At 32.5% G+C, this 12,493-nt stretch overlaps 1 protein-coding gene across 2 annotated transcripts in view; it reads left to right on the top strand.

Annotated features, from left to right (window-relative positions):
• The first annotated feature begins 1,888 nt into the window (after positions 1-1,888).
• gwl (serine/threonine-protein kinase greatwall) overlaps positions 1,889-12,493 on the top strand; it is a 69,274-nt gene continuing 58,669 nt past the window's right edge. For both annotated transcript variants that reach the window (XM_088229975.1, XM_088229974.1), the window contains exons 1-11: positions 1,889-2,096; positions 2,255-2,503; positions 2,954-3,182; positions 4,246-4,461; positions 5,186-5,349; positions 5,480-5,751; positions 6,310-6,537; positions 7,603-7,819; positions 9,907-10,055; positions 10,178-10,302; positions 11,481-11,693. In XM_088229975.1, coding sequence (XP_088086101.1) covers positions 1,980-2,096; positions 2,255-2,503; positions 2,954-3,182; positions 4,246-4,461; positions 5,186-5,349; positions 5,480-5,751; positions 6,310-6,537; positions 7,603-7,819; positions 9,907-10,055; positions 10,178-10,302; positions 11,481-11,693 — 2,179 coding nt within the window. In that variant the 5' untranslated portion in view covers positions 1,889-1,979. The remainder of the gene's footprint in view (positions 2,097-2,254; positions 2,504-2,953; positions 3,183-4,245; positions 4,462-5,185; positions 5,350-5,479; positions 5,752-6,309; positions 6,538-7,602; positions 7,820-9,906; positions 10,056-10,177; positions 10,303-11,480; positions 11,694-12,493) is intronic.

Here is a 12,493-nt window from a genome sequence, read left to right on the forward strand (position 1 = left end):
TTATTTACATATTAATTATCATCATCATTCCCATTTCACACCTGATGGTGCATAGGGCACTGCATTGGTACACCAATCACGGCGTATCTTGATCATTTATATTACATGAAGATAAGACGATCAGTCGTAGGCTTCAGCTACCAGTTCAGTGGCTATGAAATATTTTACTGTGAAAACATCCTTTTAAATAAATATCTCAGACTAACCATGTTGGGAATTGAACCCGAGACCTCTTGAATGGTAAGCCAATGCACTGATCATTACACCTCAAGGCCTAAAATTAATTATGCGCTAGCAAAACGTTATCTATACCCATGAGACCATTCAGAATCGCACCCTGGGTAAGTTAAAGTCTTAAATAATATTACAATGAAAACACCCATTGAGCTATTCAGGACAAACTCCGCTAAAATTCTGGTAGATGAGTATTCAATACAAATTGATTGCACAAAAAAAAACATGTAATATATTTTAATTACCGTTTAAATATGATTGAATCGTAAAATTCAGAAACCCAGTGAGTAAAAAAAAATATTTTTAAGATGTCTAAAAAAACAATTTACCTTTTGACTTTTGTGCTTTTTTAAAGTAAATCAACAGGCTAATTAGAACCCTAATAGATTGGCATTTACGATATATAATTCGATGGATTAATTTAACCTAAACAATCTTATAATCTATTCAAACGTAAAACAATGGGTATGGTCATGATATGATATCTAAGCAAAAATGCATAGTGCATCATCTCAAGTTAGGAGTTAAAACACCGCTTGCTTCATGAATGCATTCCTTTGCTATGGAAACACATCGACAGTACTGTCAAATGAGATTTTGTTTACTGTTCTGAGAATCCTTGGCAGAGGGAAAAGAATCCGACGTTGGTTATAAAATTTCCCACAGCAAAAACAGCATTGGTACGCAAGTTGCGGTGAGGTATTTTAAGGTTTAGATCAGCAAGGATATCATGGGGATCTATATAATTAAATAATATATTGTGCAAGAATATTAAACCAGCCAAAACCCTTTTGAACTCTTAACTGAAAATATGAAAGTATTCTGAATGATCATAATAGTTAACCATAAAAGTATTTAATAAATTTCTTAATATTTATGTATGAGAGCATTTGTTGTTTTATAATGATTTCTTAAAAAAGAATGAGCGTTATTATTTGAGTTCAAATCTAGACGTTTAGGGAATTTAAGCTTTCAATATATTAATATTTTATTACTCAGTATAAATATATGTATATTTTATATAGTATTTTTTTATATTGTTCATTTTTTATTATTATAAAACATTATTTTTTATAAATTATTCAATATATTATTATTCAATATATTTTCAAAAAAAATATAAAAAATATGGGACTGGTTGCAATTAGTTAATAACATAAATGGGGATTCTGAAAATTACAATAAATCTATTTCTAGCTTACTAAATGAAAAATTACGGAAAGGTCATTTAAAAAATATTTTTAATAATGATTTGAACTTTAGACAAAACCGTGATTAAATTACATTTTAAAACTATTTTTTTGAAAAATTAATTGGTTTTGCTAATGCTTTACAGCAAAAATAAAAGAACAACTAATTTATTCGTAACAAAATATACAAAAACAAAGGAAAACCAGAACGCATCGTATCAATTTATGTTCATTAGGGAGTTTAAAAAAATGAAATGAAATCAGAAATATAATATTTAACACATTTATTTGTAAGAGCTAACTGAATAAATTGACACATATTAGCTAAAGTTCACGAATAACTGGCCCATAGACATAGATCAGAATTTTTAATTCTATTATCTTTAGTTTATGTCTATTATTTGAAAAAAAAACCTATATCCTATATCTATATCCTATATCATTCTACATTGTCTCTGTCCTATATTGTCAAACCGAGTTTTGAGTTTGAAGTTTTGGCCGGTTACCGTTTATATTTTGTGTTGATTTGTTTTAATTTTACATTCACTTTTGAGAATGGAAAATACTAGTGGAGGTAAAGAAAATTCAACTCCTCTCAAAACAGACGATGTAGAAAATGTCATACTACTAAAATTGAACACTATAACGAAAAACAATTCAACTACCACAAAGGTAAGATATTTTAGCGTTGTAAACTAAAAATGAAATTATCTAGAATAACGCACATATATTAATTTATCATAAATAAATACAAGCATATGTTTTCGAAGACGGATGTTTGCCTCTTCGCAATGTCATTACGATTACATTACTATTATCTCTGATTACAGCCTCCAGAGATCCAAGACTTTTGTATAGTTAAACCTATTAGTAGAGGAGCCTTTGGAAAAGTTTTTCTTGGGTATAAAAAGACGAATCCTGATCAACTTTATGCAATAAAAGTGATGAAAAAGTCCGAAATGATCAACAAGAATATGGTTTCACAAGTAGTAACTGAACGGAATGCTCTGGCTTTGTCTAGAAGCCCCTTTTGTGTCCAATTATTCTATTCTTTACAATCTGCATCTTCAATATATCTTGTAAGTAAATGTAAATATTTAGGAATGAAATGAAATATATCGCGTATCTAATATACATGAAGGCAAGATGGTCAGTTTCACACTCAGCCGTTCAATGGACTATGAAATATTGCAGTGATAAGCCACATATTATTTAAATTATATTTTTTTTGCACCACAACAGGCAAGTAGGCCCAATTACAGTGGTGGATTACGGCACAGAACACCCAGATCAATAATTTTTTCAATTCGATCCCGACGGCAATTGAATTCTAGACCTCAGGCATGGCAAGCAAATGCACTAACCACGAGAAAATTAATGTCTCCTCAATTTCCCTTTTCAGGATTTTTATCTGAGAGTAGCCATAACGAAAACATTCTTTGAGGGTTTGGTTTTATTTCATACACAAAACTGTATTCCTCATCTGCCACTACATAATATAATCTATTTGATCATTTCTGTTTTTTCAGGTTATGGAATATATGGTGGGGGGTGACTTAAAATCTCTGTTAGGAGTTTATGGCTACTTGGAAGAGCCAATGGCAATATTCTACGCTGCTGAAGTCATTCTAGCACTTGAATATTTGCACAGTCATAATATTGTGCACAGGGATTTGAAACCGGACAACATGCTTCTTACTATGCAAGGCCATGTTAAGTTGACTGATTTTGGACTTTCGAGAATTGAAATTCAAAGAGGTATGGTAAACATTAGGTACTGTTGGAGTTTGTTCTCGCCGCACGGCAGGACTGCGATAGTCTTGTGAGGGCTGCCTGGTTGTGTTTCGATCAAAATTTCAGCGTCGATATTCACAAATAATTAAGCATAGGATCTTCACAATGCTATATTTGTTCATTGTATTAGAGAATAATCTTAACTTTGGCAAATTAAGTATAATCAAATTGGGCCTGTTTTTGCTTGGCATTCTTTTGTCATCTAAAGAAATCTTTATAATTTTCTTTTTTACCTATTTGACTTTTTTCTAAAATCTGGCTGCCGAAAAATAGAAAAGAATAAATAAAAAAATATTTGAATGATATGTGAAATATGAAAAAAAAAAAAATTGGAACGCTTTACAGTCCGCAGAACAGGTTACCCTAGTGAGGAGGACTCTTTAATTATTTTTGTATATAAAATATTTTATATAGTAAATCAAAAAATTACAAATGTAGTACTGTAATATACTAGTCTTTTCAAGTATACTGAAAATTACATTAACAGTAAAAAAATATTAAGTACCTAATTGTAGTGATAGCAAAAGCATTGCAATATCTAATAAATATTAATAAGAATAAAAACACCTTACAAAATATATAGAAAACCAAAAAAAGGCTCAAAATAGTCAAAATAAAATTTTGTATTGTATAAAAAATGATTAGTTATTTTTATGTAAAATAAATCTGATGAGTACACAAACGTTTGGGTCCAGACGGATGAAGTGTACAATTCTGTCGGTGAAATTGAGCCAGAATCCTGGATGGTGTTTTTTATTCTATGGCTTCTCTCAGTCAATCAAGTGGAGGAAAGTCCGCCTCGTAGTAACTAATCACATGATTCGTATGTTTACTCAGAGCTTCCAGTATAAATGTATACATATTAGCTAGTAGCTTCTTATGTTGATGTCAGGACCATTTTTTGTTTTCTAGAGTACCTATCTATACTAAAGTATAGATAGGTACTCTAGAAAAGAAGAAGACAATTTATTTTATATTGTGTGTAATTTAGAATGAATCTTTAGTTGAGTTCTCTTTTCATTTAAAGATCTGGAAATGTCTGATCTGATGAACTGCACCCCAAACCTCAATGCGCGAACTCCTGGTCAGCTATTGTCCCTGACTTCCCATCTGTCCTTTGGTTCCGGGGGCCCACTCGGACCGGGAGGAGGGGGCACAACCAAAGGGGGCTCCACTTCCTCGTTTGGATCCCCTATGCCAGTTGATCCTAGTGAGAATCTCCTCCAGACATTGGAAGAAAGCAGTTAGTACATTTTATGTTTTTAAAGTTAACCATTCCTTGATCAAAATAGAAAGAAAACAATCATAAAATAAACATTCTGATTGGGGTTTTAAATTTTAAAAATCTTTGGCCATAAAATATTAGTACATACATATTTATGTTCATAGATACTTACTAGTTTTTTGTGTCTACTGTTTTCGTGAATTCAACAAATTCATTTGTGCGATTTATTGAAAATGATTATTTGAATGTATTACAAACACATATATATATATATAAAAAATATATGTTGATTTCTAAGGGCCAATCGCATCCCAAAAAGTTGAAAAAATGTTTAATTAAATAATCACTATTGCATATTTGTCAAAATAAGTTGTTTTATATCCCCTTTTCATGCAAATAATCTACATGTGTGTAAAACTTGTATATTCATACAATAATCCTTTTTTTTTTTTAATAAATAGGAAAAAACTTTTTTGCCATTCGCTATGAAAGTAAAAATTATTTTTACTCTCCCCTGAACAAGAGTAAGTTTGGGACGAAAAGTAAATTTTACAAATTAGGCTGACAATATGGTGTTAATCTACTTCAAAGCCTAAAAAATTTAAATATGGTCAATCTAAATTCTAAAAGATATTTTTTTTTTAAAGATAAAATTAGTGTTTTTCTTGTATAGATTCCTCTATATTGTTCTAGTGTTGTTAGTTTTCATAATATATTGAAAACATTTTTTTAATATTTTCAGATAAACGTGGTATTAATTCACTCTTTAAAAATAGTGTGATGAATGAATTCATCAGCCGAAACTCCAGTGAGCTTATAAATACCTCGAGGATGTCTGGTGTTATTTCATTTCACTCTGCCGAGAGCATGGCCTTAGAAACTACTCCAAATATACACAGCATAACGGTAATGAAAAAGTTCAAATTTATTAATTAAGTAACTGGAATGATTTTCAAAAATTTCAATGTTCCCTCAAAAGTTATAGCTTCCAATTTATTCATGTAATAATGAACAGTGATAATATTTTTATTTCTAGGGTACAAGTTCCCTGAGCTCGTATCACACTTGCGAGAGTTCTGGTTCAACAACATCTCATGAAATATCTTCGCAAATCAATAGTACGCAACCAACTACAGAAGAATCCAAAGATCACAGTGACACCAACACTTCTACCAACACTTCCAGCTCTTGTAAAATGTGCCTCAAAGAAAAAGGAACCTTTTCTCCAATTTTTGTTAGAAGAAAACCATCGGATGTGACATCTCCACTCAGTAGGATAAGATCTTTTAAGAGACCAGATAACTATCGGTAAGATAAGCTTGAAAAATTATGTTTTTAATCCTTCCACTGTATCCCTAACTCTGGCCATCTGTTTCATACATAAACTGCAATATTGGTCCTGTCCGGCACAACATTTATATAAAATTGTTTCAATATGTGTGATCAATGTCATGTCAACAGTCGGAATAATTAGCTTAAATGTATAGGAAGCAAGGACTGTATGTAAAGACAAAGTAGGGTGGCATTCTATCCCTCTGCCTACCCTTATGTTGAAATGACTTGATGGTATGTTTGTTTGACACGGAGAACATATTTTAGACATGTGTTGTATTTAACTTTTTTAAAAAGATTATCTTTACTTTTGTTTGCCTTTAGGCATGAGATTTGATTCCCAACAAGGACAACATAAAATTAACTTAGTTAAGTTTTTAGTTTTTTTTATTGCAATATTTCATAGTCCCTGGTTTGTGAAGCTTACTTAGATGTAAAGTCTAGATATGCTGCAATTGGTATGTCAATTCAGTGCACCTTTATGTCATAATGATAGTTATGAAACAAATAAATCTTACTTAATCTTTGTTGCAGGGGAATGAAGAGAAAACGCGTTCTGGGAGACACCAGTAATATCTCTGTAGACGAGAATTCGGATCGTGTTGCATATCTGACGAAACCAGGTATTGGTGAGCAGCACACGGGCCTTACTCAGGAAATTCTGGTCATGGAACTAGCAGAGTGTACTCCCAAACGGAAAGCCATGCACCTGAGTCCCAATGCTATGAAGAAAAGTCCACTCAAAGGAGTATTGAAGAAAAGGTCAATTTTAATTATATAACTCAAAAAGTTAGATTCATTTTTTTCCATTTGCTTTTCAAGAAAAAACGGCAAATACATCTAACAAACAAAAAAGGCAAAAGTTGTATTACTCTTTCCTAATTTTAAATTAATATTTTCATTCTTATAATATACCAAAATAGTTCAATTCTGTGGCCATTTTCTAGAAGTAAAACATTACTGCGATAAAATTGAAATAACGTTGTGGTAGAGCGAGGTTCGAACCTCGAACCTCTGACTTGTGAGTCTGTGACATGACCATGAGACCACAACTTGGTTCAAATAAATATGTACAGAGAATAACAACATAAAACTATTTTTACTTTAAATACAGCGTGTACGGTAAACCCTGTCAGATCTGAAACCACAGTGATCGGTATGAGCAAGATGACATTGTAATATTAAAAAGAATTATTTAGAAGCATTTCAAAATTTCAAAAATAATTTAAATAAAACAAATGGTTGCTTACTTCTGCAGAATGCAGAGCTAGCTACCCTCTCTGCACTCTTGTTTTCGCCCCCGCAGAAGTAAGCAACCTTTCAGTTTTTAAAATATTTTTTGATATCTTTCTAAATTATTTTTTTCAATATGCCAATATGCCTTCTTGCTCATACTGATCATTATGGTTTCGGATGTGATAGGGTTTATATACACGCTGTATTAAAGAAAATTACCAAACATTTCAAGAAATGAAAATAATAATAAAAAATTAGTGGTTAAAAACAAAGTTGTTATATTTATTTTATTTTAATGAATAACCACAAAGTTAGTGCTTCAAATATAAACTTTATATTTCTAAACAACTTAAAAAATAAAAAGGTGTTTTTAATAAAAAAAGGCTTTAGATTAGATACACATGAAAAAGAAAGTAAATGTAATTGGAAATTAAATGAGGAACAAAAAAATGCTCTGTTGGTGTTTCGTTATTCTTAATTTTTCATATCTAATATGTTAGAGATAGGTATCTTAAAATTGAATAATAGCTTAGTAAATTCTTTTAAATTATTCGGTATATAAAAAAATAAATTTAATAATTATTTTTGCAGATGGCTTTCACAAGATGATGTACATCCTAATGTCATATTCTCAACACCGGTATCTGTCACCAAGATGTCTCCAGGTGGTGACGGAAATAAAGTAGCAAAGGCTACTAGATTTAACCTTCCCTTGAACGACACAAATCCGTCTGATCTTTCTCAATTGGCATCCCATAAAGTTCAACCATCCACTGTAGAATGTTTCCCTCCACGAACTATGAAAATGGTAAAAACATACAATAAATTTATCATCAAATCTTCCTTTGGTTTTGCGTGTAATCCTTAGAGTAATAACCTAATAGAGTCCACCCATATGTAGAAAAACCATTCTATGATTATTGATCACAAAGTTAGCTACAGATTACAGCAATACAACGGGTCGTTGGTACTTGGGTTGAGAATTGCGAGCACTGACCGAAACTGTCCATTACACGTTTGTTGTTAAATTAAAAACAAAACCAAAAATTTGGAACACTATTCTATGCAATAGAGCTTAAGGATTTTTCTTAAGAATTATTACTCTGAGGTGTAATCATATATAGTAAAACCTCGTTTTTACGTTCCTCAATTTTACGTTTTCCTGCTTTTTACGCTGAAATGTTTAGGTCCCATTTTTTTCCACACATTCTCATTCAAATCCCCCCCCAATAAACGTTTTTCATAACCGCGGTTTTACGTTGAAAATTTTTCGAAACTCACTCGATCTGTCAAAAACCGCGGAGCCGCGCGCCGCCGCGTTTGCCCGAAATGATGAATAAAATCAAGGTAAACAAAAACATTTGTAAATTGTTGTCTCAAACTAACTTCAAAGTATGTAGGTTCAGTGTAATTGATCATTTTGTTTAAGTGTCTAATTTTGTCATTTTACTCAATCCTGACATGCGGTTGACACATGTTTAGGAAGAATAAAGTCTTTACATCAATAAATTACAATGCAGAAAGTTTAAAAATTTGGCATTAAAAATATTATTTGAAGTTATAAACATAATTTGGAAAGAAGATAGTTTTAACAGTTATCATAAAAGTGTGAAACAGTTTTTATGTGGAAATTATGTGGTGCCATACTAAAAAAGTGATGTCATATAAATAAAATTTCTCAACATTTAAGGAAAAAATCATTGTATGCATCTTATGCATATTCAATATTTTTTTTCATGTTTTATACCTACAAATAAAACATGATTTTTTAAAATTCAATAAAAAAACACATTGTGGTATTGTTATTACATATTTTAAAAGAAATCATAGGTAAATATGAATAATCCCCAATTATGACAGTTTTTTCAATTTTTCTGCAGTTTTTCATTTTCTCACATAAGCGTTTTCCTCAGTTTAACACATTTTTTTCGTTGCTCCCTTGAAAAATGTAAAACAGGGGTTTTACTGTAAACCTGTAAATTTTTTAATATAATAATATTCAATTTATGTTATTTATTGACAATTCTTATTGGATTTCCATTGTAACTATAGTATAATAACTTATATTTGAATATCCATACTTCCATGCTAATACTATAAATGATAAAGTTAAATGTTTGCATAAGGATAGCCGGAGAGCTGAGAAGTGTCATAGGCTATTTTTCTTCCCGAAAAAACATCTTACAACCTCGAAAAAAACTTAGTGGAAAAATTAATTAATATTCTTCTTCTTCTTCACGTGTCATGTCGGGTCCCCCCGACGTTGACGATCACTTGGGAGAAAGCTTCTCTATCCTGAGCAGTGCGAAACAGCTCCTCCACAGTTCTAATCCTGGTCCATGCTCGGATGTTTCGAAGCCAGGAAAGCTGTTTTCTTCCGACCCCTCTACGTCCCTCGATCTTCCCCTTCGTGACAAGCTGAAGTATGCCATATTTATAACCTCTCAACACATGGCCAAAATATGAAATCTTACGGAGCTTAACAGTGGTGAATAGTTCTCTATTAGTATTGGCTCTACGTAATATTTCATTGTTGGTTATCATATCGGTCCAAGATATTCTTAACATTCTACGGTGAATCCACATTTCAAATGCTTCAAGGCGAATGAATATTAAAAGATAATAATGATGGTATGTCGCCATAAACTAACGGATCGTTATATTTTTTGCATATGGATAGTTGGAATTGGATAGACTGGCAAAAATCTTATTGTTAAACAATAAAGCTAAGTTTTTCCTTATACCACGCGACCGAAGCCGCAGGTAAAATCTAGTAAATTTTTAAATTCAAATACTCACCCGGTGTTAAGATGCCATTAGAGGGTGAAAGCCCTAATCGGTCAAAAGTGGAAGAGTGCGAAGTATTTTTAATTTATATAATAATATTGTTCTTAGGAAGAGGCAGTTTCTCCGATTGAGGGAGCAAAGATTGCCGCTGTCCACACGCCATACAGAACACCAAAGTCTGTGAGAAGAGGACAGCAAGCTTCAGACCAGCGTATTCTCGGGACTCCTGATTATCTGGCGCCCGAATTACTTCTAAGGTATGGTATTACAGCCCCTCTAAAATAGGATCTAAAGGCCGGTATAAAATGTTTTGTGTATATGCTTTGATTACTAAACTATTTAGTTTGCAATTTAATTAGCTTTTTTATCTTCTTTTTAGGAAAGGACACGGCCCTGCTGTAGATTGGTGGGCAATGGGTGTCTGCCTTTACGAGTTCATGACGGGAATTCCACCCTTTAATGATGAGACCCCACAAGCTGTGTTCAATAATATTTTAAATAGAAGTAAGCTACATTTTTACATTAAAAAATATACAGTTAAACCCCTGTTTTACATTTTTCAAGGGAGCAGCAAAAAAATGCTAAACTGAGGAAAACGCTAAAGTGAGGAAATAAAAAACTGCAGAAAAATTTGTTAAAACGGTCATAATTAGGGATTATTCATATTTCTCTATGATTTCATTTTAAAAATATGTATTTTTTCAGTCAATACCACTATGTGTTTTTTTTTTATTGAATTAAAAAAAAAATGTTTATAAAATTTTATGTAGGCACTTAACCGTAAAAACACAAAAATAAAATGTTTAATTTGCATATAATGCATACAATGATTTTTTTCCCTAAATATTGGGAAATTTTATTTATATGGTATCACTTTTTTTAGTATGGCACCACATATTTTCTTCAAATCTCAAAAGAAAAATATCGTCTATGCAACCGTAATATAAATATGTCATAATCCATAAATTCAAAATTTTACTGGAGAGTGAAAAAACAAAATTACTTCATAAATGACTATTCTCAGACACGAATACTATCTCATTACAACGTATGACCCTATCCCGTTCAGATAGGGTATGGCGGCCATTGGCCCAGAGCACAACCTTCAAACTGCACGCCCTCTCTTGTTCCACAGTAGGGTCCAAGGGATGGACCACCCCACTCCAACTTCGGGCTAGACATGGTCGAGCTGCTTCTGGGACAGGCAGAGTAGTTTTTCTCCAGCATACAAGCTAACACCCCTAGATTGCACATTCATTGGATCCACTCTTGAGATAATAAAAAAAAAAATATGCGCCTATCAATGATTTATTTTTTGCACAATATGTTAGCGTGTTTATTGTATGAAACTACTGTGTTTTAATATGTACATATAAACTTTTTATCCTTTTTTTTTTATTCCGTATATTATTTGAAGTGTTTATTTCTACTCACGATGTATTTTTTGTAAGGTAAAAGGCACTGTGTGTCGTGTATATAAATAATTAAATAAATAATAACTCGAAAGCAGGAAGCTCTTGCGGTAGCACTCATTGGGTCTCCTAGGAACATTTCACCTTTCTGCGAGTAGCTAATATAATGTATACAATTTGTGTTCTCTTGTGTTTTTACTGATTTTTAAGCAATAAAACTATTCTGCGCAACATAACCGTATCTTAACTCTAAAAAATGTTTTTTTTCAGATCTGGAATGGCCGGAAGATGAAGAGGCTCTATCTCCCTTATCGGTAGATGCTATTGAGAGTTTCCTGACCATGGATCCTGTTAAGCGACCTGATGCTGCCATAGTGAAACAGCTGGAATTATTTTCTCACATTGATTGGGAGAATCAGCTGAGTGCCAACCCGCCTTTTGTGCCCAATCCAGACGGCATTTATGATACTGGCTATTTCCAAGGTAAATTATTAATTTTATTCAATCATAAGAATGATACTGGCTATTTCCAAGGTAAATTATTAATTTTATTCAATCATAAGAATTTTTCATTTCATTTCATTTTTTTTTTGCACCACAACAGGCCAGGAGGCCCAATTACAGTGGTGAATTACATTACAGAACAACCAGGCTTGAGAAAAATCACATTTTTAAATTTTTGTGTTCTCACCGGGAATTTAACCCGGAACCTTCCGTGCGTGAGTCAAGCGTCTTGACTACTACACCACGGAGGCCGCGAGAATAATGTATAATATATTATCATTTCCCCTTCCGCATCAAGTGTTGCATAGGGATCTACATTGGTGCACCGAATGCGGCATATTTCTATTATCTGTTACACGAAGGAAAGTGATCAGCTTGATGTTACGCTTCCGGTGCCAGTCCAGGGACAGTAAATTTTGCAGTGAACTGTCTTTGATTTGAATTGAAACTTGTTGACCCCGCTGACTTGAATTGAATCTGGGCCTCGAGCACTTCGGGGCGGACATATCTTCGCTCGATTTTCTTTTTTTTTTACCTGAGAGTAGTTATCAAGTCGTAAACACATGTTCACGTTTCTGGTTCTATTTCACATGAAGAACTCTTTCATACATAAAGAAGTATTCTGTATCCGTCTGATTTGCTTTTACGTGTTACATATATTATTTTATTTGATTACAAGCCTTTAAAATGGAATATCAAGTTGACAAAAGTGAGCATTTTCAACACCTCTTTCTGTTTGCATTCAATCGAGGGAATAAAACAGCCAAAGCCGGTCGCAT

Source organism: Micrasema longulum, unplaced genomic scaffold (genome assembly GCF_059751315.1).
Source record: "Micrasema longulum isolate JH-2025_06_02 unplaced genomic scaffold, ASM5975131v1 h1tg000725l, whole genome shotgun sequence".
Taxonomy (NCBI): domain Eukaryota; kingdom Metazoa; phylum Arthropoda; class Insecta; order Trichoptera; family Brachycentridae; genus Micrasema; species Micrasema longulum.